Source organism: Orbilia oligospora (genome assembly GCF_000225545.1).
Source record: "Orbilia oligospora ATCC 24927 unplaced genomic scaffold scaffold00169, whole genome shotgun sequence".
NCBI classification, from domain to species: Eukaryota; Fungi; Ascomycota; class Orbiliomycetes; order Orbiliales; family Orbiliaceae; genus Orbilia; species Orbilia oligospora.
In genome coordinates, this window is record NW_011645726.1 from 149,289 (window position 1) to 174,752 (window position 25,464).

The 25,464-nt window shown below is 45.1% G+C and overlaps 4 protein-coding genes across 4 annotated transcripts; 3 read left to right on the forward strand and 1 right to left on the reverse strand.

Moving 5' to 3' along the window:
* Positions 1 to 321: 321 nt before the first annotated feature.
* AOL_s00169g41 (uncharacterized protein) lies at positions 322 to 5,438 on the reverse strand (the record flags this gene model as incomplete). The annotated part of the gene is made up of 4 exons (XM_011127398.1): positions 322 to 2,192; positions 2,340 to 4,366; positions 4,443 to 5,048; positions 5,104 to 5,438. The coding sequence occupies 4 exons, from the start codon at positions 5,436 to 5,438 to the stop codon at positions 322 to 324; spliced, it is 4,839 nt and encodes a 1,612-aa protein (XP_011125700.1).
* Positions 5,439 to 6,602: 1,164 nt separating this feature from the next.
* On the forward strand, positions 6,603 to 7,668 carry AOL_s00169g42 (uncharacterized protein; the record flags this gene model as incomplete). The annotated part of the gene is made up of 4 exons (XM_011127399.1): positions 6,603 to 6,640; positions 6,803 to 6,945; positions 7,018 to 7,439; positions 7,516 to 7,668. 4 exons carry the CDS (start codon positions 6,603 to 6,605, stop codon positions 7,666 to 7,668), a joined length of 756 nt encoding a protein of 251 aa, XP_011125701.1.
* A 5,271-nt stretch (positions 7,669 to 12,939) lies between these two features.
* AOL_s00169g43 (uncharacterized protein) lies at positions 12,940 to 17,655 on the forward strand (the record flags this gene model as incomplete). The annotated part of the gene is made up of 3 exons (XM_011127400.1): positions 12,940 to 14,666; positions 14,723 to 17,426; positions 17,491 to 17,655. 3 exons carry the CDS (start codon positions 12,940 to 12,942, stop codon positions 17,653 to 17,655), a joined length of 4,596 nt encoding a protein of 1,531 aa, XP_011125702.1.
* Positions 17,656 to 22,436: 4,781 nt separating this feature from the next.
* AOL_s00169g44 (uncharacterized protein) lies at positions 22,437 to 23,678 on the forward strand (the record flags this gene model as incomplete). Its single annotated transcript, XM_011127401.1, has 1 exon — positions 22,437 to 23,678. One exon carries the CDS (start codon positions 22,437 to 22,439, stop codon positions 23,676 to 23,678), a length of 1,242 nt encoding a protein of 413 aa, XP_011125703.1.
* Positions 23,679 to 25,464: the final 1,786 nt, after the last annotated feature.

Consider the following 25,464-nt stretch of genomic DNA (forward strand, 5'->3'; position numbering starts at 1 on the left):
GCTAGAAGTTATAAATTATTCCAAAGCACCAGTTTCCCTTACCAGTTCTTATTCGCCTATAAAGTCCCAATTATTATAACTTGCAGGCAGTTATGTGATAGTGTTTACGTCGGTATGTATGCATATAAATACTCTTCAAGCCACCCGCAACGTTCGAAGGAAACATGAAATTGGAAGGCAAATAAAAGAAAAATGCAAGGTTTTGAATTAGAACGGTAACTATCCCGCTATATACCTAGGTATTAAGTAAGTAAGTATATATCCACGCACCAGAAACACCCGCGAAGCCCACAAGCCCAGTATATTGTCGGACAGATGATCTTAAAGGTAAGGCGCCCTGTACAACTTCCAATCCGCTACTAGAAATTCTTCAGTGGTTGATACCTTAATATAACTAGCCCAGACATTCTCTCCCAAATAATCTGCAATCTTCTTAGCATTCGACCACCCTCCTCTACACGAAAGAAGCTTGATATCGTTTGACCAGCCAGGATCTAGAGGAGCTTGGTTAAAAAAGTTACGTGCTTGTTCTGCCAATAAAGTGGGTTTTATTGGTCGGTAAACAATGTTGTTACCATATTTGACGGTCGCATACAGGCGGCCGGCGTCACCATGGGCGATGATGGTTCGGTGTGGTCGGCCACTTTGACTGGTATAAAGGATTCTACTTGTGTCATAAGTACAGAACTGTTTGGTATTCTCTATAGGATGGGTCATGTTATAAACTTTGTGATCCCCAAACTCTTTTGAGGGAACCCGGCCACGGACAATGGTGTTTTCTTCCCCTCCAAGGGCTATATCCGCTGCAGTAAGCTCTATCGGAAGGGTATCTATGTCGCCGTATGCAAGGCATGTTCCGCCGTGTATGAATGCCCCGCCGGCTCCCGCGAGCATGCCAGTGATGGCGGCATATGCTGTGTTCAAAGAGAATAGTGGTTGATGGTGTATCCCTGCGAAGGTTGCAGCGGATGCAAAACTTCCACTACCTCCACCGAGGACAGTAGAAATGGCCGTTCCTAGCCTGGAGATGGCCTGTACAGACCATTTTGCTGACATGGCCATTCGCATCGCTGAACTACTCACTGCCCCACCTACTCCTGCCCCAACTGCCCCTCCGATTGCACCAACCAGCAGGTCTTCGCCAGCACGAGCAGTCGTGAACGACTCTCCTGAGATAGCAGCAGCTGTGGCATCACCGGCTAGAGTTCCCAGAGCACCAGATATCGTTCCTGCACCGATGCTTATAGCTGTTAAAGAAAGGCCAGTGAAGCTGAACCCAAGCCAGCTTAATGTTCCGCCAGATGCAATCGTTACAACGGCGCCGACAACCATACCAGCAACCGCTCCTACAGTAGCCGCACTGTGCCCCGTACTATCTATAGCATTAATGGGATCTCCATTGCAATAAGCATACCGGTTCTCTTGTTTGCGAGAACCATCCATTGTGATGAATGCCATGTTGCTCGACTGATAGAATCTCGAACGAAGGTAAGTCAACCCAGTGCTATCATCACCAAGCTCCTGTTGCCAGCCGAAGCGGGATTTTTCATCGAGAGAAGGCTCCTCGCCGTATGCTTCGTAGTGATGCGTAGACGAGCCGCTGCTGTTGAGAGTCATCTTGACTGAGTTCCGACTTTCGAGGAAATATGAAGTTCCCTTGCCCTCTACTTCAGCCGCCACTCGACCTTTCGGCTCTAGTAGATACGAGGTCCAGGTTGAGTGATCTTTAGTTACACCTTGAGAGGAGCTCACGGCTCCACCACTGTAGTAGAAGGCACTGGTTTCTGCTGCTTTCGATATTGTGGCAAGTGACTCGTCTGGATTGTATGAATAGGTTGTAGTCGTTGAATGTGTGACTGAAATCAGTTTGTCTTCTGAATCGTACTTATAAAGTCGACCAGCAGCTCCCTGAATTAACCTACCATTTCCGTCGTAAGCAAAACCAGGGTCTTGCCGTTGGTCTAAGGCATTGTAGGTAAAGGATTCTGGCACACCATTGATGATTTTCTGTATAATGTTGAAATTACCATCGTATCTAAAGAGTTTTGTCTGAGGCGGCGCAAGATCTCGTTCGTACTGTGTAGAGTGTGAAACGAGTTGGCCGAAACCGTCGTACTGAAATTGCTCTTTCTGGTTGATATTAAAAGCCTGGGGATTCTGTTTCGAACTGAGCTCATGAGCCAGCAACCGGCCTCGACTATCGTATAGGTATACAGAATCCAATATAACCTTTCCCTCCAGGTCTCGATCCGTTGTATTGACCTGTCTCCCGAACCCATCGTACTTAATGTTTCGATGATATGACTAGGATCCGGAAACGGAGGTTCCAACCAGCTGACCTTCAACGTGATTGACTGTGCCGAAGTGATAGACGATCTTGCTACCTCCCATTTTTTTTGACATAAGCCGGCCATAAGCATCAAAAGAGTTTTCGGTCGTACATCCGGCGACGTCTGTTTCTTGGATCACTCTAGAGGTTTCATCAATGACATAGATCTGCTTCCGGCCGTTCGGGTACTCGGTTGACATTATGCAGCCGTCAGAGGCGTACGTGTGTTTAACCTTTTCTTCATTTTTCGCGACACTGGCTAGCCTGCCATTTGGCAGATACTCATAGACTCTCGACCCTTCAGGAGAGGTTGACATGATCATGTGGCTAAGTTTGTCGTATGCGTATGTGTGCTTCGTCCCATCGTAACGTGTCATAGCAATTACATGTCCCTCAGCGTCGAATTCGTTATTTTCTATTTGGCCGAGTTGGTTTCGAAGCTTTACCATTCGATTGCATGCATCAAATATGCTCAACGGGCCATCGCAGACAAACTGGCGCCCATCTGCGTAGGACACCGTTTTCTTATATGTCACCGAGTTGCCAAAGATGTCAATTGTGTACTCTCGAAGGACTTTATCAGGGTTGCCTGATAGACCGCTTGAAATTACGCTGGATGCGACCTTGTGGGAATTGCCTTCGACATCATGAACAAAGTCTACCTGCGCTAATAGAATCGACTGAGAGTCGTCAAGGGATTGCTGAAGCTTCCTGCTGCTAGTGACGTTACCAAAAGCATCGTATGATTGCTCCGCTACGAGTTTGTAGGAACTACCTTCAGCTGCGGAATCACTGTATGTGATACTCTTGATCTGTCTACCGAGAGCATCCGTGAATGTATTGCTGCGAAGGTCGCCATTCACTTTGAGTTCAGCTGTAAGCTCCGAATCGTTATATTCATAGGTGGTGGAATTGCCATATACGTCAATAGATTTGGTGACTCGATTAAGATCATCGTATTCCGTCGTGATCACTAAGCCGAGCTCATTAGTTGATTTGACAAGTCTCGAAAGCGCATCATATTCAGACCGGGATAGAATCCTGTCCGCTTTTGTGCCAGCCCGATTACCACTGTCCCTGATCGCAGTTTTTCTACCTAAGACATCATAGTCCGTGCAAGTAATGTACCCCGTCGAAGTAACATTCTGTGCGAAATTTTGACCTAGACCAATGAAATAGGACGTTTTTATTGTTGCGCCGAGTGCATCTGTAGTCTCGACAATTCTGCCTAAGAGGTCGTATTTCATCGTCTCATGCGATCCCAGAGGTGATAGCTTGATCACCAACGGACCTCCTTTGATTCGCATGTCATAGCTCATTGTGCCGGCATTTCCTAAGGGATCGGTAATTGTCTCATTATAAAGACTAGTTTGGGGATCGAAAGAGTGTGCCTTTTTGTAGGTGTACTGCTTGATACTTTCCGCAGGGAAAGTTGTTCCGTCGCTCCATGCAACCGACTCTTCTTTGACTCTTCCGATATCATCGTAAACATACGATTTTGTCTTCCACGGCATCCATGTGGCACCGCCATCGTCTCTGTATGTGACTGCGGAGCTCGCGATATTCCGTTCGTCGAATGTGAGTTGATATGTGATACGTTTCTCACGGGAAGTGACATGGTCTGTATATGTCTCGGTTTCAAGCAACTCGCCGCCCCAAGCTGTAATCTTATACGTGCTCGTGACGCTCTTTTGCATCACCAAGTTATTCTTTTGCTTGTCCCACATCCACTCAGTCATGGTCAACGGGAAGCCGAATGCATCATATGTAGAAGCCGCTCTGCGGAGCAGCTTGAAATCTGATTCGGAGTAGTGCAGTTGGTCTACCTGGATCGGCTGACTATAGGTAGTTGATCGAGCATGGTGATCTATGGGAATGTCGTAACTGTTGATCGTACGATGTGAAAATGTGTCTTTCCCTTGGGTATTGACATGGTAATGATCCTCTTGCATAGGAAGGTGTAGGTAATTGTAGTAGACACGTGATATCTGACGAGCCTCTCCCTTGGTATCCAGGCGTGTGATAGTAACATCGTATCTTGAGGCTTAGAATTAGCAGACATACTTTATAGCTACTTATCTACACGGCGCGATAAAATATATCCTCAACTCACCGATAGTCTTGATTTTCGGACTCCATCAAGGAATCATGCGACGATTGCATCCGGCAGCCAATGCTGGCCCCCGTGAAGTTCGCAAACCCGGTATCCACACCATATTCGTATTGCGTCTCCATGAGTTTATTTTCATGGATATCTTGATGTGTATGATAGGAACACGCCGGAATACTGAAGGGGTTGCCATCCCTGTCCAGTGCTGAGAGCATATTATAATCGAATTTGGACTGCAGCCCGGACGGGAACGTTATAGTGTCAATTAAGGTCTGGCCAGCCAATGGAATATATGTGAATTCAGTTATGTAGCCCATGGGATCTTTTATGCTCTCGACCCCATGGGTTGCAAACTCAACCTTTGTCTGTCCGCCATTGGGTGCGTGTAAATACATTGCGCCATCCAGATCATACTCGAAACTTATTTTTTGATCCCACGAATCAAGGATATAGTCGACTTTGGCAGTCATTGGACCTGCCAGATCGTCGACGTAGGAGAAATAGATAGAGTTTCCGTAGAGGTCGGAGTGCTCGAGGAGCTTGCCATAGGGATCAAAATATTCAGTGCTTCCGTCGATTGTTTTAAAACGCCATTCATAGTCACCGGGTCTGTTTGGCCGGTTCGATGGCAAAGGCTCAGCAGCGAATACATGTTCAAAAAAACATTCCGTGGTTGTTCACATATTTCAAGCCAGATTTCCAGCCATCCTGATCCGCCCAGTTTGGATCGACTATGAATGTTTTTCCTTGGGATGTGAGACTCTTTCTGGGGATGGTGAAGGGGATCTCGAGACCCCAGTTTTTTGGTGCACCAAATGAGCCCTTTACGCCTGGCGTATAGGACAACTTGAGCTGCAATCCGATGGAGGATGTTTTGCCACGAAGATCAACGAGGGTCTTAGAAAAGCCCACGCTGCCAGAGTTTGGTGAAACTGACTCCTCTGAAAGGACATTCGCCGCATAGGCTTGCGAGCCCTGGTACTGACTCTCGGAGGTCATTTTTTGAACTGAGGTATGTATGAGAGAAGAAATTCGTAATTGAGGATAGAGAGGATTGCTTTTCTGCTTGATTGTTCGGTGAACTTCGAAGCCAGCTATGGCCTATATAGCTGTGGCCGATATAGCTATGGTCGGGATCAGCTGGTCTCGTTCCCAGAAGCCACAAAGGGTAACAAGGATCAGCCTACAATATACAGTCTATTTAGGACATTTAAGATAGAAGCTATGTACGAGACAAGGCTGTCTCTATCAATTTACACTGTGGTTGAAGCTGAAGTTGCATCCATCATGTATTATGGTTTTTGGGTCGTCCGCACATATGCGTATTGAATCTGCTGAGTCATAACCTTGGATACCGCTTTCCGCTCAAGATAGGCCCAGCCTCGGTACTAAACAATGCAAAGCTTGGTTAACAATATGAAGCTGAGAGCACGATAATGCCCTCAGTGGTGTCATTGACCTGATATAGCCGTCCCGTCCCGTCTCATGTGATGCTGCCGTAGATTGGTAGCCTGGAGCTATAAGCATATACCTGCAATGCAAATGCGAATATCGCGTGGCGCGCCAGCTCGAACCCCCTAGTTTAGGGAGCAAAAAACAAAACCGTAAGAGATTCATTGTAGGCAGAGCTCACCGCTCAGCTGTTCCTATCCGCGTTGTTATACGTTGTATTTTTGTCTGGCGTTAACATTAGGATAGCTTGCTGGTGGGGTTGTATATTCTCCGGAACGCCACCAGTTCAAGTACACTGCACCGCAATGCAGGATCCAATTTAAATTCAACAGTAGTACAAAAAGTCTCATTGATTCATTGCTGAACACTTCTGCATTTCCATTGGACCCTGATCGATGATCCTTGTAATATGCAGGTATGCAGCTCGACATGCCTTCCAGGAGACCCCGCCGCCGCAAATGATGGGCTAATAAACCGAGGCAGAGAAATCGGCAAATAGGAATGTTAGTAGAGTGTTTTGTAGAGTCCGGTCAAAGATACATAGACGGATTTTAGACTGCTATAGAAGTTGTGAAGTTAGTGGATTCTCGTAAACCTGAGACCGGTCCAAGAGACGCGGATGAGGGTAGGGGTTAATTCTCATCTGCGCCTGATCTCGAGGCTAGGTTAATTAGATCGTCATGTCGAATTAGGATGCATGTATGAGAGTCAATGGCTTCAGTTCTCCAGTTGAGGCTGTTCTTCCTTGGGTTCGAAGCTACTATCGCTCCCTCGCTCCATCATCTCTTCAGCTCTCTCTAGGCCCTAGCGGTCATCATTGTTGTCATCTGGGCCAACGGCAGCTTGCAACTGATATAAAGAGTAGCGAGCCAGTCCTTCAAGTTTTTTCTGGGAATATCATCATAAATCAGCAGAAACATCAAACATCAAGACATTAAGGCATCAAGACATCAAGACATCAAGACATCTCTCAAAGTGGTTACCCTTCGCACTCTTACTATAGCCTCTCTTATAACTTTCCTCGGCCACCTAGACGTCGCCCTCGCGGGAGCAGGTAATTAACATCATCTCCAATACATTCACATTCCTCCCACATCACTAAGAAATTTCTTTGTATGGAATCTAGGTGCCCAAGTCCACGCCTGTGTCCATCTCTCCAACAGTGTCAAAGACCCCTTCATAGTCAACTTCGACCCCAACAACGGCGCAAACCAGTGCATGAACGAAGTTGGCAACTATAAATCCGTCACAGTCAGCTCCGCGGGTATTACCTGCGCGGAAATCGGCTACGTTGAAGCAAAATTCAGCACCTCCGGCGGTAATCTCTGCGCTACCGATCCCAGTTACTGGAATATCGGGTATAGCACTGAGAAGCTTAAGATTCCCAAGTCCGGGAATATAAAATCGCGGTGGAGGAAACAATGGGGGTCTCCTGTCAATGAGATAACGCTTAAGGAGGGTCCGCCGGGTGATATGGTTTGCGGGTCTGAGCCCTTGTGTTACTCGCAAATATTTACTTGGGATGAAGGAACTGCGCCGAATGTTTATGTAAGTTTTTTTCTATTAATCTATGAATTTTTTAGGGACGATTTTGGCTAACTGGGAACATGATTACTTTCGTCAGTTTATCTTTCAGCCGGATAAGCAAGATTCCGCCTACATCGAAGTAGAGTATAAGGAAGACAGCTCCCCTATTAAAGAGCATACTTCCGAAAGAGCTCCCCAAGTTGTCCTCAACCGGAGGCGAATGAAGAAGAAATCGAATATTGCTGCATGACCGCTCTAGCGCTCTATACGGGTTGGGAGTTATCTCGTAAACCAGGTTGCATTAGGAGCTTTCTTAGTTTAGATTTGTCCATTTATAAACATTTCAAGGTTGAGTCACGGGCCGCGCGCGGGTACTTAATATAGAAGCACGCCCCGTTTAACACTACTTAAGTCTTGTGTTGTTTTATGTGGCATTTAAGCTATCGCAATAAAATATCAGTCTCAAAACTAGAACAGATAAAATATAATACTCAACTCCCCTGTTTCCTTCGTAATTAAGTAAATACCAAGGTACTTAAGTATATAAGTACTTATATAGTACCTTAACTATTCAGCTCGTACGGAAACTCATTATATATAGCCTAGCATGGAAGCGGTATATTTAACGTGGATGTACTAGTTAGCTCTTTGGTGATTTGGGACATCGCAGCTAGTTTACGTTTGGGGGTTTAGGGATGTCGACGTCACAAGCCGAAGTATATAAGATACATCTGTAAATGTGCCCCTCTACTCTAGAACACCTTCTCAGGCCATATAAGTATATATATCTAGATCGTATAGAAAGATTTGAGTACTTGATTCGTTTCGTTAATAAGCCTTATAATCCGATGCCGGGGTACAATCGACATGATTACATTAACGTCTTATCTATTGAAGTTTTGGGCGTTCTTCACCTCTCCTCGGGAAGGGACCCTCATATTTACGATTGAGGGACTTGATGTGATATATGCGTCTTTGAACTCAAACCCGAGATTCGACCTAGTGTTTAAAAACCTCAAGGGTCGGCGGCCGCATGGTACTATACATGTAGCGGGTGCTAGAGCTCGAGCTTCCCTGCCGTTAATTTTTGGAAAATCTGCAATGTCTTAATGTGTGTACGTTTTTTTTTTTTTGTTTTTTTTTACACTTTTGATTAGCCCGTGTAACTGCATATGCAAGAGAGTGGATATCGATATTGATATCCGTATTATGGGCCCTCCTTTGATGATCTGTGGTAGGGAGACGGATCGATGGAGTTGATGGGGATACGCCGAATATCGATTGGTGGAGAATCCTATTGCAGGGAGACACTTAAGTACCTTTCCAATGATTTTCTATAGTACGAAGAGTCCCATTCCGGTAGCTTGGTGGATTATCAGCTCGGTCGAGTCTTTCCGAGATGGCTGCATATGAAAAGCCTGACAGGTGGGTACCCGCGTATAACGAGTACGAAGAGATATAAATACATACTTACTTAACATACATATTTCCAACCCTTCTAACTTGATCGAAGCGGAACTAGCAGATAAGAGACATGGAGATACCTGATAGAGGGGGGGGAAAGGATTAGGGAGGTTATCATATGTTATTGGAGGCTAGCACATCGGATTCATCAGCTTGCCTGCATATCCTCTTTATTTCGTAATGAAAAAGGAACTTTTTCGAGCGAACAAAAAAAAATTTTAAACGCCTCAGACATTGCGATATCAGCTAATCATGCAGCTACCCAGTTGGATAAAAACATATGTGTGTTTATGTCAGTAATTGTCTGGGTGATTGATTGAATCATAAGCCCGAGCCCCCCTCTTGCTTTTTTTCTCGCCGTTTTCAACTGCGAGAAGGGGGCTGCGCATTTTATGATACTCGATATCCATGGTACTGAAATATGTATGTGCGTGTGTACGCACGTTAATGTTCGGGTGAGTGCTCGGACACGGACCTGGTCAGCTCTGTATTAAGCTAGTTAGATCTTTGCCCAGTTAGTAACGAAAGAAGACGCAATCTAGCAAATATATTTTATTTAGTACTTAAGTACCTGGCAGAGAGGAACATCATGGCCCATGCGTGGGAAGAAAATAACGCTCTTTTGACGACGAGAATACGCCGGGACCGAGGTGGCATCCGAGCACTGACATGACTGACATGTTGCGAACTATGGTTCAGGCCGCCCCGAAAGAGGAAAAAAAAGGAAAGGAAACAAAACGGTACAACGTTAGCTGGAAAGGTATCATCAACCGTCCAATCACGTTCAGTTGAAAGAGACATTCTATAGAGTTCTTTCCACCCGTCTATGCAATGCTTTGGTAAATTAAAAAAAAAAACGGTTACCGGTTTGCAGCATTGACGTTGCGCATCAAACCGATTGCGAACGACAGTCGTTGTTGCATATGGAGCCTTTGCCACGGCACAAGCCAAAATGAAAGAAGGAATCCGGCCTTGCTGGGAAATCCTGGTTCGAATTATAGGCGGTACCTACCGGCCACGGTTCTTTTTCTTTTTTTTTTGACGGTGATGGTGACGGGAACCAATCGCATCACCGATGTAAATGATATTGGCGAATGTATTCCCTGCTTAGCGAATCCGACTGTCGAGGTACTTGCCTATTAATATTTGAACTAACTTGCACTGTGTAAGTTGTAGTTACAGATGTCGTCGTCGTCGTTGCGTTCCGAAGCATGGTCTAGGTATGTAAATACTTATGTAAGTACTTAAACATGGTTAACAAGAACTAAGTAGTCAGGTTGTAGACTATTAATATATGTTATCGATTCGGGATGCTGATTATCGTGCCGTGCATGCAGTTTTGGCATAACTCGACTATGAAGTAGTATCTCCGGGCAGCCTTCATACGAAAAAGGGAATTATCAATTACATGATAATACATTAGTTAACCACTTATGTATGTTGATAGTAAGTCATAGACCTATAGTTTGCATGCCGTGCCGTCAGGAACAGCAGCTGGCCATGGACCGGGTTCGAGGGGAGGGGAGGGGAGGGGTATGGAAAAGGCAAGCGGCATATACCTGTGCTCATCGATTCAAGACTATATATCAGTCGGTACTTACTAGTTTCTTTTTTAACATTTGACAGGGTAGGGTCATGGCTAGCCAAGATCAGAATAGTCTCGAAGGCCAGGAACGGGAAGAATCGAGTCGAATCGAGTATCAAGTCGATGCTGAAATGAAAAAAAAATGAGATAAAATATAATTCACGGAAGGAGCCTCCAGCTCTTTACATACGACATATATCAGCCTGGATGGCCGCCGCCCCCTCCAATTGATTGTATCGGATAGTCAGTCCTCCGTTAGATTTGAAAGCCACGAAATCTTAAAAGTTGATTAGAGGTAGGTACTTACATACTGGTGTTTGAGGCTAGAGAGAAGTGTATCCGTATCTGTATCCGTATCTGTGTGTGCATTTGCATTTGCATCTGCATCTGCTGCATCTGGGTCTGTGTCTTGTGCTTGCATGTGTAGCACCGGTATATTATATTATATTCTATCGATTATCTATTATCGTCCTTGTCATTTCTCGAGCCTCTCCCGCTTTCACTCCCACTTTCACTCTCACTTCCACTGTTGCTTTCACTTGCACATGCAGTTTCCTTCCTTCTTTCCTTTTTGCAAAAGCTCCTGATTATATTAAGTCTATACTTACTTACTACTCAAGTATAAGGTATATTAATACACACGACAGAGCACGGTATACAAATATATACCTAACCAGCCAATTGCGTGGTGACAGAAATTCCCCCCGGCACCGCTTCGATTGCCTTGACTCGATCGACGCTACTCGACTCGACCCGAACCGATTTAGATTGTGGCTATTGCATTATTCTCATTCTTTGGCTTGTGAAGTTCGAGAAGATACCACTTATATTATCAAAGAGTGGGGGCTTCTAATGGATCTGAGACTCGACGACGCCCATTCCAGCTAACATCCAGCAAACAAGGAACCCCCAAAAAAAAAAAAAAGAGAGAGAGAAATACGATAGCTTTGCTATTATGTGCGTGTGCCTGTCCAAGCCCGTTTTATTCCTGAAGCATATCTCCATATCAAATCTTCTTAAATCTAACATCATGACATACAATATTCATATATATTCACACATACATCCTGATCATGATTAACTAACTATCTAATTGACAGACCGGCTTTTTCCCTTTTCCTTTGCAGAGTTTTTACCTCAATTCAGGCAAATTTCCTGCGGGTTTCTTGCTGGTGCTGACGGCTACGCAGCCAACTCCCAAGAACTACGCCGACATCGCAGGCGGAATTCGGGTTCGAACAAACAAACAAACCAACCGGTGTTCCTATCCCTTCGTTATCGACGTCTCCTTGCAGCAGTAGCGAGGGGGAAGACGACGACGACGACGACGACGACAAGGAACAACAGGAAGAATAAGAATACGAAAGCGAACATCAGCTGTGAAGCTGACTTTAAACCTGCATCGACCGGCCCCGGCTGTCCTTCCGAGGCTTACTCTTACTCTTACACTACTTCTACCTCCTTCTACTCCCACCTTTCTGCATCTGCTTCTGATAAGAAGTCCTTGGATTGGATATTATCACATTACTTACGCATCTTGACGTCCGGTCACGTTCACCCACACCCACCTATCCATCCACCCACACACACACCAAGGCAAAGTCTCGGAGTTTTTTTTCTGTAATAGTAGTCAGTCGGAGCGCCGTGCACCTGAACCACCCAAGTACCCGACCGAACTTCCTCCGTTAGCTAAAAATCCCATCATTCATTCGTTCATTTCGTCTCATCTGTTCGGTTGTCCATTACTACTCGATCATTCGAATTTATATTATATGCCTTTTAGGGGGGGCCAGCCTGTCATCTTGGGGATTTCAAGGCTGTCGTGATTGCTCCCTCTTCCTCCTTCTCTCTTCTTCTTCTCCTTGTGGCTCTCGCGAGCTCTAACCTTTCGTCGATATATTCCGTCTCGAACGCCCTATTCTGTCGTCATCATTTCTACTATACCCTGATCAAATCTTTTTGACTACATTACACATTGCATATACATTACACGCTAGCAGCCTTGTCAAGTGGAGTTTCCTGGAGAAAAATAACAGCCTCGGTATGTCTTCCGTTTGAATGGTGGTTAATTGTCGTTGTGGTGGTGGTGGTGGTACTGGTACTGGTAGTCTTGGTACCTAGCCGTCCAGGGTCTTCTTTTTTGTTGAGAATGCGGCTTTGCTGACGTTTACCTCCTCGAGTTCGTTCAGGTTCTCTCGATACTATCTTTTTTAAATCTATTTTCTTTGACTCAACGCCCCGCCCGACCTCATCCGCTGTCTAAGGCGCATTAGATACCCCTTTCGCCGAGTTCCGGGGGATATATATTCGATCCAACAGGAGTATATTTTGGGGAAAAGGAAAAAAAAAAACAGACAGGAGGGAAAGCCATCTGGGAATCGATATTCAGGGCGAACCGTTTCCTTTCTCCACGACACGAGAGTATACACTCGAGGTATACCTCTTATAGGCATGAAGTCTGAACCAACACACATGACCGACGGTAGAGACTTCAACTTTGCAGAGTTCACAAATCAGGACGATCTTCTTCAATCTCTGGGTGGGGATGCACACAATGCTGCTGCTTCGATAAACGGCTCCGACTCCTCATACTTGTTGGGGCTTGACAACGACTACCTGCTCGCGCCGTTCGAGAGCGGGAACGACATTTTCGCCTTTCGCGGTGGCGCTGGTACGGCAGCACTCGGGTACCGACTTGGGAATCTCAAGAGCGTAACTAACTCAGTAGAATTCGTAGGCTCGCCGTCTCCTCCAGAGTCACAGGAGCAGTCGCCAAAATCGATCAATACATCGCCAAACTCGTCCGAATCCTCCCCTCCACAGATACCTGGTGTCAAGGGTCCTGACGGACTCACGATGATGCACGATGTCGAGGACGATTTTCCCATGCTCGACGAGACTAGCGGCACTATCACGTTTCCATTATCGTCGTCGTCGTCAAATGGATTCTTTGGTAGTAACTTTACCCCGCTAGTACCAGCGCCGACGCACCTGCCTGTTTCGTTAGGGGATAAGATGGCTGTCGACGACACCGCAAAATTCTTTGATTTCGAAAGTGCTGCTAGTTCGCCTCTAGCCGTAAAACTTGAAAGCCAGCGACAGTCCAGCGTACCTAGATTCTTCCCAGAAAACCAGTCGACACTGAATCCGCAGCTTAGCTTTAACCCCGACAGTATTCAGACGGTATCGACACCCACATACCCAAATAACCGCAAGAAGAGGCGATCCTCCGTTACACTATCCCCGAACTCGACAGAAGCGCTTGCTTCTTTCACATTTGACTCCCATGGCCACCCTTCTCCAGCGAGTTCGGCGGCAAACGGGATTTCTCAGCAGCGAAATGGCAAACGGCACAATTCGACAAGCACGTCTGGCGAGGACGAAACAGCGACACTCATGAAGTCTACAGGGTTCCGCCCGACAAAAGCCTTCAGCATTAGCAATATGTGGAGTCCATCTTCGTTTTCTAGCGCTTCGCCGATGCCCAATATGCTCGCGTATACACCAGTACCAGCCAACGGCGACTTTTCGTATAAGCTGACATTGAGAGGCGACCAACCCGGTGGAAGGATAAATGAGAAGTCTAGGGTGGAAACCCAGATCAGGGTCAATCTGAATCTAGCACCGCTCCCGCCGGGAGTAACGAAACTACACCTGCCGACACATACCATCTCGAAACCTAAGTTACTGTCTAAGCCGCCGCATCAGAAGACCACAGATACCTTGGAGTTATATACAAGTTTAATATGTGCCTCTTCTGTTGAAGGAAGCCCGGAGTTATTGCAAAGGGTGCTACAACGAGCCATTGACGATCCGCTACAGGAGAGAGTCTTTGGTTCTGGAAAGCCAATTAGCGAAGATGGCAAGGAAGGGTACACTGCGGAAGAGGATAAGCCACTAAATGGAGGCGAGGTCAGGATCTGCTCCGGTTGTATCACTCGGGAGCGGAAACGGGCTGCGCGAAAGAAGATCAAGAAAGTCGAGGAGGAAGAGTCTTGGGCGCGTGATGAGAGTAAGCGAATTATAGTTTTCAACTGCTCTGAGGTTCTTGAATGGGGTCCACCGGAAGCACAGAAGAAGGCAGAGATGGAGGCCAATGATGGGGAGATTGTGTCCCCTATTGATGGTAATGCAGAAATTTGGCTGCCTATGAGAATAGCCTGCTACTGCAGGCACCAGAGCGAGAAGAGCGGGTTCAGGTAAGGCCATAATCTTGGCCGCCCTTGAATTACTAGCTAGTACTAACACCCTATAGGATAATTCTCACTATAAAGGACCATAATGACAATCTTGTCGCTCAAAACATCACACCTCCCATTCTCATCACCGACGATCACAAGACCAATGCGCCTTCACAACCCGCCGCCCAGCAACCGGTGGCTGCCGCTCCTACTTCTAAAGGGGCCACGTCCCCCTCCGCCATCGCCCCTGGACCGATCCCGGTTGCCCCTGCTCCTCCGAGCAATGCGCTTCCTTACTCTGCTTCGGACACGAATCTTTTAACGATGGGCCAAATTGATAGACCGTCAAAAGCTAGTAAGACTGGGCACTCGAGACAAAATTCACGGCAATCATCTGTAGGGGCCATGCAATCACCACCCCCATACGCTGCAGCTGCTGGGCCTTCTGCCAAAAAACGGAAGGCCAATCCATCATCCAAAACCAGATCTGAGCTCACAATGACAAAAATCGATACCTCCGTGCCATCGACATCTGCTCAACAATCTCAATTCTCGCAACCGCCGTTCACACCTTCCAGTCAAAATGTCACAATGGGTGGCATGTTTGAGCAATCCCAACCTGTTCCTTTCACACCATCCACGCCCTTGGAGAATGGAGCTGGGCCAAACTACTTTGGCTTCCACAACCGTAACCATAGCATTGACAGCCTCCATGGGCTGCAAATATTTTCCGCACCAACATCTGCACAAGGGTCTCGTGTCCCATCACGTGTCGCAAGCCCAGTTCAGCAATTCAGCGTTCCTCAGGGCCAGCGACCAGTATTCACACCTGCTCAGTTCGCCCAAGTCCAGTCCCAGCTTCTCAACGTCGCCAATGGACAGCTCTCACAAGCCCTTCTACCCTTTGATATTACCCGTATTGTACCCACCGAGGGACCTTGCCAAGGCGGTATCGAGGTCACTATCCTCGGTAGTGGCTTCCAGCGATCTCACACCGTTTACTTTGGTGACAAGCAGTCTCCCCGGACCGAATTCTGGAGCGACACCACCATTGTCTGTCTTCTGCCACCTTCGAGTACCCCTGGTAGCGTACCTGTCGTCATGAGATACGCTGCTCAGGCTAATCTCACATTACCAGGCCGTTCAGGTAGATTCATCTACACGGACGATACGGAGCAAAAGATGTTGGCGCTAGCATTGCAAGTTATCAATGCCAAGTGGAGCGGGAAGATCGAGCCGCCGAAAGATATTGCTATGAGGTTGCTAATGGATGAGAAGAGTCCTGGTAATGCCGGGGGCTCGGTTAGCGGAGGTCGGACTCACTCTTCAGGAGGTAACAGCTATAACATGCAAGCGTTACAATTCTTACAATCTCCGCTACCTTCTATGGATATGGAAGCACAGCTCCTTAAGCTTCTAGACATCATCGACATGGACGACTCCCCATTTCCCGCCAAGCTGAATCTAAGGAATAGGCAAGGACAAACATTGCTACACCATGCCTGTGCACTTGGATACAACCGGTTCACAGCTGCTCTTCTTGCTCGTGGAGCCAACCCCGATGCGGCAGATAAGGGCGGGTTCACACCAGCCCATTTCGCAGCGCTTAAGGGCCACAAGGACATCGTGAGACGATTGAGATTGAACAAAGCCGATTTCAACATTCTCAGCCTTAGTGGCGTTGCTCCAGAGGGCCTTACAGACGCTGAAGATATTAGAGCTGAGCTAGGTAGCAGGCGAACTAGGAGTCGCCGGCCTTCGGTTAGCAGTGTCTCCAGTGCTCCTGGTAGGGTTGTCAGCGGCCGTAGAAGTCGGAGCGGAAGCATCGCGTCAGCTATGGCAAGTTGGGAGCCGTTCGCTACCCACGATGAAGAACATGATGAGAATACTGAAGAGGATGATGAGGTCGATGACGAAGAGCTGTGGATCCGACCAAAGAGAACATTCAGCGGGCGTAACCTAAGGGACCTAGCGGCTGGCAAGCTCACAATGATACCACGAACAGCAGAGAAGCCACTGTCTAGATCCGCTAGTAAGAGCAATCTCGCCGCTCTCGCAGAGGTATCTACTTCTTTGCAGTTACCGACAGATATGCAAATCGATGAGGGCGATGCCGCCCCGGCCGCAGCGACGGCTGCAGCATTAGTAGCCATCCGAGAGCAGTTAGCGAACCTTACGTTGAACTTGCCAAATTTCCACAACATGAATTGGAATCTTCCGAACCTTAATCTCCAGAACTTCCAACAGCAGATGCATCTCAACTTACAAAACCTTCAAGGCCAAACAGCAAGGTTCAATGCGCTGCTGCAAGGCCAACGGGCCGCCGATGCCGCCGCAGTTGCCGGTGACAACGGCGTTGCTCCCGTCGCTCCTCCCGTTACTACCCCACAGACTCTACGGCCCACAAATACCGAAGGCACTGGTAGCCCCAACTCCGATTACAAGTGGTGGGAGTTGTTTTCACCACCAAATGCCCCTCCGGCTTATGAGGAGTTGTATCCAGATGGCACCCCCCGTACCAATGATAGCGATAACAAGCTACGTGTTATTGGCGAAGCTGTAGCCCAAGTGATGGATGCTAAAGTCGCAGCAGCAACAGCAGTGGTCACTCAGAGTGCAACAAAACGAACGACAGCAGGAACCATCTCTTCCTCTTCATCAAAGAGTCTGACCAAGAGCAAGAGAAGGCTTTTGACAACTGAGGAACAAGACGCCTTGCGGATACATCATGAGAAGATGAAGCGAATCAAAGGTGATCAGAGGCTTCTGTTTTTCTGGGTATGTAAAAAAATTTCTCGACTCCTAGTTTGTCGTTTCAGAATGCTAACGTTTTGATTTATAGCTCCCGATATTCGTTCTCGTCCTATTCACTTTGTTGACTAGCTGGGGTAGCAAGACATGGATTGTGGTGCGGACAACATACGATGTTGTAAAGGAGAGGATGGCAGAGGCTGCTGAGGCTACTGCTGGGGCTGGAAGGAGGGTCGTTGAGGTCGGCGGTCTATAGTGGTATATCCAACTACCTACGGCTTGATACGGCGAAGTTCATTTTTTTATTATTCGTTTATATACCTCTTGCGATTTCCCTTTTAATACGGCGGCATGGACGGATATTGCCGTAGTAACTTTTTCCCCCGGGTTTATTCTCTTCTTTGACATTCCCGCTCAAGGGAATTACGACATTTATTTTCCATATACACAGTATAATACCCCCCTTATTTCTTTATTGTTCTCATTACTATTATCACTATAGCGGCGGTAGCACGGCGATCGAGCAGTTAACTAGTAACTTTCTTCTTGTACTTCCTTGTTTCATTACTCTTCATGTCTCATTTGTTTATTATTCACATACTTTCTTATTGGAGCAACAAAAAACAACCGGTAGGATAACGGCGGGTGGCTTTTGGAATATTCGAATATCAGGTTTCCGGATTTTTATTACTTTTTCTTCTCTCGTCTCTTCTTTAGTTCCTCCCATCTTTCTCTTTTCACATCTTCCCTCTTCCCCCCCTTCTCTCTCTCTCTTTTTTCCTTTTTCCTTTTTTTTCCTCTTGCGAAGAAAAAAGAAACAAAAAAAAAAGATTTACTCATATTATCGTTTTTGATGCGACGGGTGGCTTGGGACATTTCATTACTCTACACTGTACTTTTACTTATTTTTTTTATATATTTTTTTTGTGAGAAGATGGATTTTTTTTAACTCTTTTCTCTGTATTTGACTACACCCAAAAAAAAGAATCATTGGATTTATTTTGTTATCTGTATGTACTTTAACTTTTTTTTCTTTTTCTTTCTCTTATATCGAACTTTACCAAGCAAACAAAAATTAGTCTTTCTCTTTTTTTATGAATCTGAGGAGGTCATGATAATTATCAATATAAGATTTTTTTAACTAGCGATACTAGTATTGATAAGAATGGAGAGTGAATAGTATACAAGTGTAGTAGTAGATAGGTAGTACTTATGTTCAAGGGCTACTACTATAGAGGGGCTTGTGATTCGGGGATCGTGCTTGTTTAACTTAGTCAGGAGTTTAAAATTTAAAGTTTACCCCGTGCTTTTTTACATAGACGATAGCTACTTAAGTAAGTAAGTAAGTACCTAGGTAAGCAAGTAAGTAGGAGGTAAGTAGCTATCAGTCGGTGCATTACATGGGTTTTGAAAAAGTTAAGATAAGAGGGGGTGTGAGGGGTGTGAGGGATGTGATGTGTGTGGGTTTGCAATTGATGTCAGTTATGGCACATGTGCGGTGATGGTTAGTTGCTTGCTTGCTTGCTTTGGGTTCCGAGTCGGTACCGGAGTTCTTGTATACATGAGTGCATGTATAGATATGTATCGTATTTTTGAGGTTTCGGGTGGATGGTACTTTTATGTTTAACCCTGCCTCGGTTGAGTTATCTTGTGATTGAGGGTTTGGAAGGGTTTAAAGAGGGTTGATTGATTGTTAAGTGAGAATGTAAGACGGAGTGGGAGGGTATAGTATTAGGTATGTATTTAAGTATGATATCTGGCGAGAATATTACGTCTTTATCGGGCTTGAGGGATCGATCAAAATTATAATTATAATTCCTCGCCCAAACAATGGGACTTTTGAGTGTTGAAAATGTTGGAGTTTTTCTATATCTTTTGTTGTAGGATAACTCGACCAGTAGGAAAGAGGGTAATCACACGTACGAACGAATATGCAGGGGACCCGGGTTGGGTTTTTTAGACTAAACCTTTTTTATAATTTTTTGTTACGAAATTTTAAGGTAATGGAATTGGATGAAAAGGTTAGGTACTTAGTTGATACATGAAGGCGGAAAAGGGTTCTAGAACTTATTGAGTTTTTTTTTGTTCCCGGGCGCTTGAATTGAATGTTACTTACTGAGTGATCTATTCGCAAGGGTACCTATGGGAGCTCGAAGGCTTGATCGGTAGATTTTTTGGGACTAGTGAAGTGCTTAAGTTAGTTGATGTTTTGCAGGGCGTGTAGAGGGTTTGGAGCTCCTGCAGCTGCCGGTGTCGGGTTTTAAGGGTTTACTGATAACGAACATTTAGATACTTTAATCTACTTAAGTACGTAGTAGTACTATTACATGTAGTATTAATAAACATATATAATAGACCCTTTTTGTGTCTTTAATATCCGCTATCAGGACTTTTTTTTCTTTTATCGGAGTGTGAGGATTAGTTCAATCCCCGAATTCTTAATATGCGCTAAGAAACTTGGGAATGCTTGAAATACTACTGACCTGCCTACTTTGTTTGTGAGGGACCGTGTCGATAATCGTCAACCGAAGGGGAGAACGACTTCATGGATTAGCGGGGATAGCTCAGTTTGGGAGAGCGCCAGACTGAAGAAAAGAAACTTCGGTTTAGAATATATTATGATATCTGGAGGCCGGGTGTTCGATCCACCCTCACCGCATTTCCTTTTGATTCTTATATATATATATTTCTTATAGTTCTGCTTCGGCTTCTATTCTTCTTTTTGGTTGCATGTTGAGAGATCGAGACGGGTTTGGGGTTGGATATGCTGGGGGTCGGAGTAATTTATGGAATCACGAGTTTATATAAATGGAGATATAAATAAAAGTACTCAAGCGGGTTGACTAGAAGATATACATTACGATATCCCATTTTTTATTATATTTTAATGATTTAGAGAAGATATCACCAGTGTTTAACGTGTACTATGTAAACTCAGTTGATATCTTCGTTAATCATCATCTTATCGGCTTGACGTAGCGTGGGGTTCGTTTAAGCACTAACTATTTCATGTTTATCACGCGAGATCCACAGCTAGCGGGTTTTTTTTAAATCTCTAGCGCTTTTAGCTCATCGATAAGAAATCGCATTTTTGATAGTATGTGTGTATGTAAGAGGGTATCATGATGTTCAATGGGTATTACATGTCCTTGCCTCGATAACCGACTTAAGTAAGTAGTTAAGAAGTCTATCGGTATAAGTATGTGATATGTAAAGCAAATCCCGGCACGAACATCAGAAGCTAGCGCACCTCAGGAGAGTTTCTCCTCGTTTCATTGGAGGAGATAGCTTAAAAGCTATTTGTAGTAGTCTGCTCCTGCTTGTTCTGTTCGACTGTTCAGCTGTGTACTGTGTACGGCATGGCCTTTCAATCGGCGGCGCTCTCGCTTCGCTTATCATTCTTCTGGCCTCCCCCATCCGAATGCGACTCAACAAAGTCCCGATGCCGCAAAGATCTGGCTATGATAGGAAGAAGAAGGGCTGGCTGGGGAAGCGGGATGTATGTAAGTATCTTTGGAAGAGGAAGGGATCTTGCATACCACCTTTCGGTTCCGGCTCCGGCTTTTTTCTTTCTTTCTTTCTTGTTATGTTAATAAATCATGGGGTTGCTTGGTACTGCACACGATGAGATCGATCTGGGATTTTAACGATTGATAGATTAGCTTGCAGGATGACGAAACGTCACAGCAGCTGCTGCTGTGGACTCGGGGTCCCCTTCTTGTGCACCAGTAAGGCAAGTAAGTGTCCGCTTAATGAAGTCAGTGTAATAGTATGCAAGTAGTACGGAGTAATACGGGGTTTCCAATTCGAAAACAAGATATCGGATGAGACCCTAGTTCGGTCCCAGCTCTTACAGACTGACCAGACCCGACTCGACCTGACCTGGGCTGTGCGAGTGTGAGAGTGTGAGTCGGTTCAAAAAGCAAAACAGACCCTCCCCTCCCTTGACACAGACAGACAGGGAAATTCGGAAAAACAAAAGAAAAAAAGTTGGGGAATGATAGGATCATAAGGCAAAGAGAACGAGAATGAGAATGAATAGGAAGAGAAAGAAAGAAAGAAAGAAAAGAAGAAGAAGAAGAAACACCAGAATAGATAAGACCGCGGGCGGTGGTTTTCATGGCGGTCAGCTGTATGTCTGTATGTAACTTAGTAACGATTAATGCGGCCATGCATTACCACCACCCTTTTGGGGTCTTGATAACAGGTCTCGGGGAGAGAAGGGAAGGGAAGGGGGAAGAGGAAGTCATAAGAACGACGATTCTTCCTTCCTCCTCGGACCCCCCTTCCTCAAATAGTCTCCCTTCCCTCGGACTGACTCTTGTGACCTCTTTTTATTTTTTTATTTCTTACCCCAATTCTACTTTTTATTATTATTTACCACTTGATCTCTTTTACTATACTCGTCCATTCATCTAGATTTTCAATTTAAAAGAGTGGTAATTACAGCAACGACTCGACTCGACTGGAGCAGGAAGCGAATTTAAAGATAAGAACATCGATATATCTCGGGTCAACAATAATATTCGGTACGAAGCGACGACGGCGATAAACATCAAAACACCTCAAAGCATCCATTCTTTATATATTTAGACATCTCTCGTCTCCTTATCATTATCATTATTTGATTTATTACCGTCCCTACGGAGAGCCCCGACAGCTGTCCAGTTCAACTTCAATTATTTCTTTGGGAAGAAACGAGACAATAGATCCAGAGAAGGAGCGGTAACGGAGGAACTTCAGTCAGAGGTACCATAGGTACCAGGTGTACCGGACCAGGTATCTTTATCTTCTGGTTAGTATCCCCGGATAACCTCGTGAACCTTTTCCCCTTCGAAGATGACGGCTGTTCTGTCCTGTCCTGTGATCCTTTCCAACACAACAGGCAACACAACCTCACTTCAACAGACAGTCTCGATCTTGATAATTCAAAACAATTCAAAACAATTCAAGTTCTTTTTATTTTATTCATGAAACTATTAAAATACTAACTTCAGGTTTTCCTACTTTCTTTCTTTCTCTACAGATCTCTCAATCATGGAGTCCCTTCTACTAAAGTCCCGTTTCACGGACTCCTCAATCTTCTCTGGAAATTCAACCACTCCGCTCCCTTCCCTTCCTTACTGCCATCCGCAGAACGATTTCCTGTTATTCGTCTCCCAACAGCTGCAAACATGCATCCCTACACCGGCCACATTCCTCTCAACCCTCTGTGGCACCCTGAGCATCACCTCCTGGCTGTTCGCCCAACTTCCACAGATTATCAAAAATTACAGGCTTAAATCCTCGGAATCTCTGAGTTTCCTCTTTATTTTAATATGGTGCTTTGGTGACTCTTCGAATTTCGTCGGGGCGGTGCTGTTAAATCAGATGACCTTCCAAAAAGTAATTGCGGCGTATTATGTTGCGGTGGATGTTGTGTTAGTCTGGCAGTGGATCCAATATTCCAAACAGAACACCGAGTACGCTCCTATTCCGACAACGGACGACATTAGGCGACCGAGCGAAGGAGGTAGCGGAAGGGATAAGGAATCACGAGCTGCAGCTGTGATAATTACTCCACCACCATCAATTGTCACAGCCCGTACCGGCACTAGCACCAACAGGACTTCAGGGATACTATTGGCTTTTTCAACCTTTTTCAATTTATCTCGTGCTGCTCCGATTACCACAGCTGCCACAACTTTTGGTTTCTTTGACGAAGAAACCATTAGAATCCTGGGAATCATTATTGGGTGGTCTTCAACATTCCTATACCTGTCCTCCCGGCTTCCACAGATCTACCTGAACCACAAACGCCGTTCGGTATCCGGTCTTTCGCCTTTGTTGTTCCTCGCTGCTTTCTGTGGAAACTTCTTTTACTCCAGCAGTTTATTATTGAACCCTAGCGCATGGCACAACATTGGCCCCTTTGGCGAAGGCGGATGGGTTGGTGAGGATGGCACCACGACATCGGAATGGTGGACTAACACCCTCCCATTCCTCCTCGGGAGCGCAGGAGTTCTCGCCATGGATGGGTACATTGGTTTGCAATTCTGGAAATGGGGTGGAAACGACGAAGAATTCATCGGAGAGCCAATCGTTCAGGTTATAGTTGGCATCGAAGGGGATGATGAAAGCGATGATGATGAACGACCGATGAAAGGCCGACAGGTTACCGTCAGCGTGGAACCAACGAAGGAAAGGAGTTATTTTGACGAACAAACTGCTTTGTTGGCGCAGATGAATAATGGCGTTTATGGAACAAGTGCTGGAAGCAGTTCTTCCAGCGGGTATTAGATCTGACCGTCTCTAACATCTTTTTTTTCCGATAAGATGCGGTCGACGAGTTCCCTTCTCTTTTTTTTTCTTTTTAAAGGGTCGTTATTGGAGATATCGTTTTGATCAATTGAGCATTTTGCGTTTTTCTTTTTGACATGCATATGCATATATATCCATACAGGTTTTGGTTGGGTACACATGGCCGCACGATAAATCTTGTTTAGATTTTTTTTGAAGAAGGGGTGTTCTTCATTTTCTCATTATTTCAATTGTTATCCGTTTTTCTTTTTTTTCTTCTTCTTTATTATCGGTTTCTGGCGTTTAGCGGTTGCATATATGGAGTATAATGTCGAATGGCATTGCATTGCATCGTTTGCTTTTCGCTGCGATTCTCGCACAGTACAGTACAGTACAGTATCCATTGGATGTTTTGTTTGATGCATATACATACCTACATTTACATACATACATTCCTCAGATTGTCTTTCTTCTTCCTCTTCTCTTCTCTTTTTTTCTTTTCTTTTCTGTCTTTCGCCCTGCAGTTTATAACGCTAGTTTAACATTTATGATTTCTCGGATTATTAACCCATATAACGATGTCAATATTAGATATTTTCAATCTCACTGGCGTACTTACTTCCGATAGTATCTCTTTTGCTTAGTTAATCATTTGAGTTGATTCTCTTTATATGGTCATTTATATAATATTCTCGTTGGTGATAAGATAAAGAAGAAGAAGGGTTTCTTATGTTCAATTGCAGAGTATAGTATACTAGTATTGGCTTAGTACCACCGTTTGGAGCGAGACATCTATGCGGCCTTACATGTACAGCTAGCCGCCCTAGAACATACATATCATACATATATCCATAAGATACTTTCCGAATATGCAATCCCAGGTTCTATTACCCATAAAAAAAATATGGCATTTGCGTAACCTCAAGAATAGCATTTCGAGAAGGAAAAAGAGGAATAGGAAGAAGAGAGAGAGAGAGATAAAGCCTCTGTATTCGTGTCACGCATCCGCATCTTCCCTGCAAAAAACCAGCATTGTAATGTAGGGTAGATAGACAAAGAGTTCGGAGCTCTTCGTAACAACCTAGCTACTACCTACATGGTGGTGCATTTCATGCGGCTATATATATAATATAAAAATAAAAAAGATACTTCCATCGCTGTAGCTTTTTCGTGAGAAGGTCGTCGAATGATTAAAAGTATGATTACATACATACTATAGATACGAGAAATACCAGAGCTCGAGTAGAAGAAAAGAATTGGACTACCGACTCTTAATCTTGGGCTGTTTAGATGTGTTGGCGAAAGTGGTTGTTACACGAAAGAAAAAGAGAGAGAAAAAAACATCCATAACTAGCGTATTTCCTATTTGGGATGGAAATCTACCCATTTCAGGTCGAAAGGTTAGGTATCTTGAGTTGGCCTTGCGGGAGCTGGGCCTTGTAGTCGACGTCGACGGTTTAACGTTAGTCTTTGAGGGTTAATTTGTGATTTTAGAGTTTTTTTTTCTTTGATAGTGGTGGATAATGGTTCCGGACGTTTTGTCTCTATTGAGGAGGGGAAGTGTAGAAGGTTGGGGTAGTCTTATGGGAATCGAATGGGAGAGGCTTTGTCGAGGAAGTTATAAAACACCCTATGTTGGGAGACCTTTGTCGGGATATTTAAACTCCTAGCTCCTCTATGATCATCCACCGAATATAATTCACCATTTGCACTTATGGTCCAGTTGGAAGGATTTCATCAATTACAATTTGATTTTTAGGTTATACAGACTAGCTTGGAGCAATCA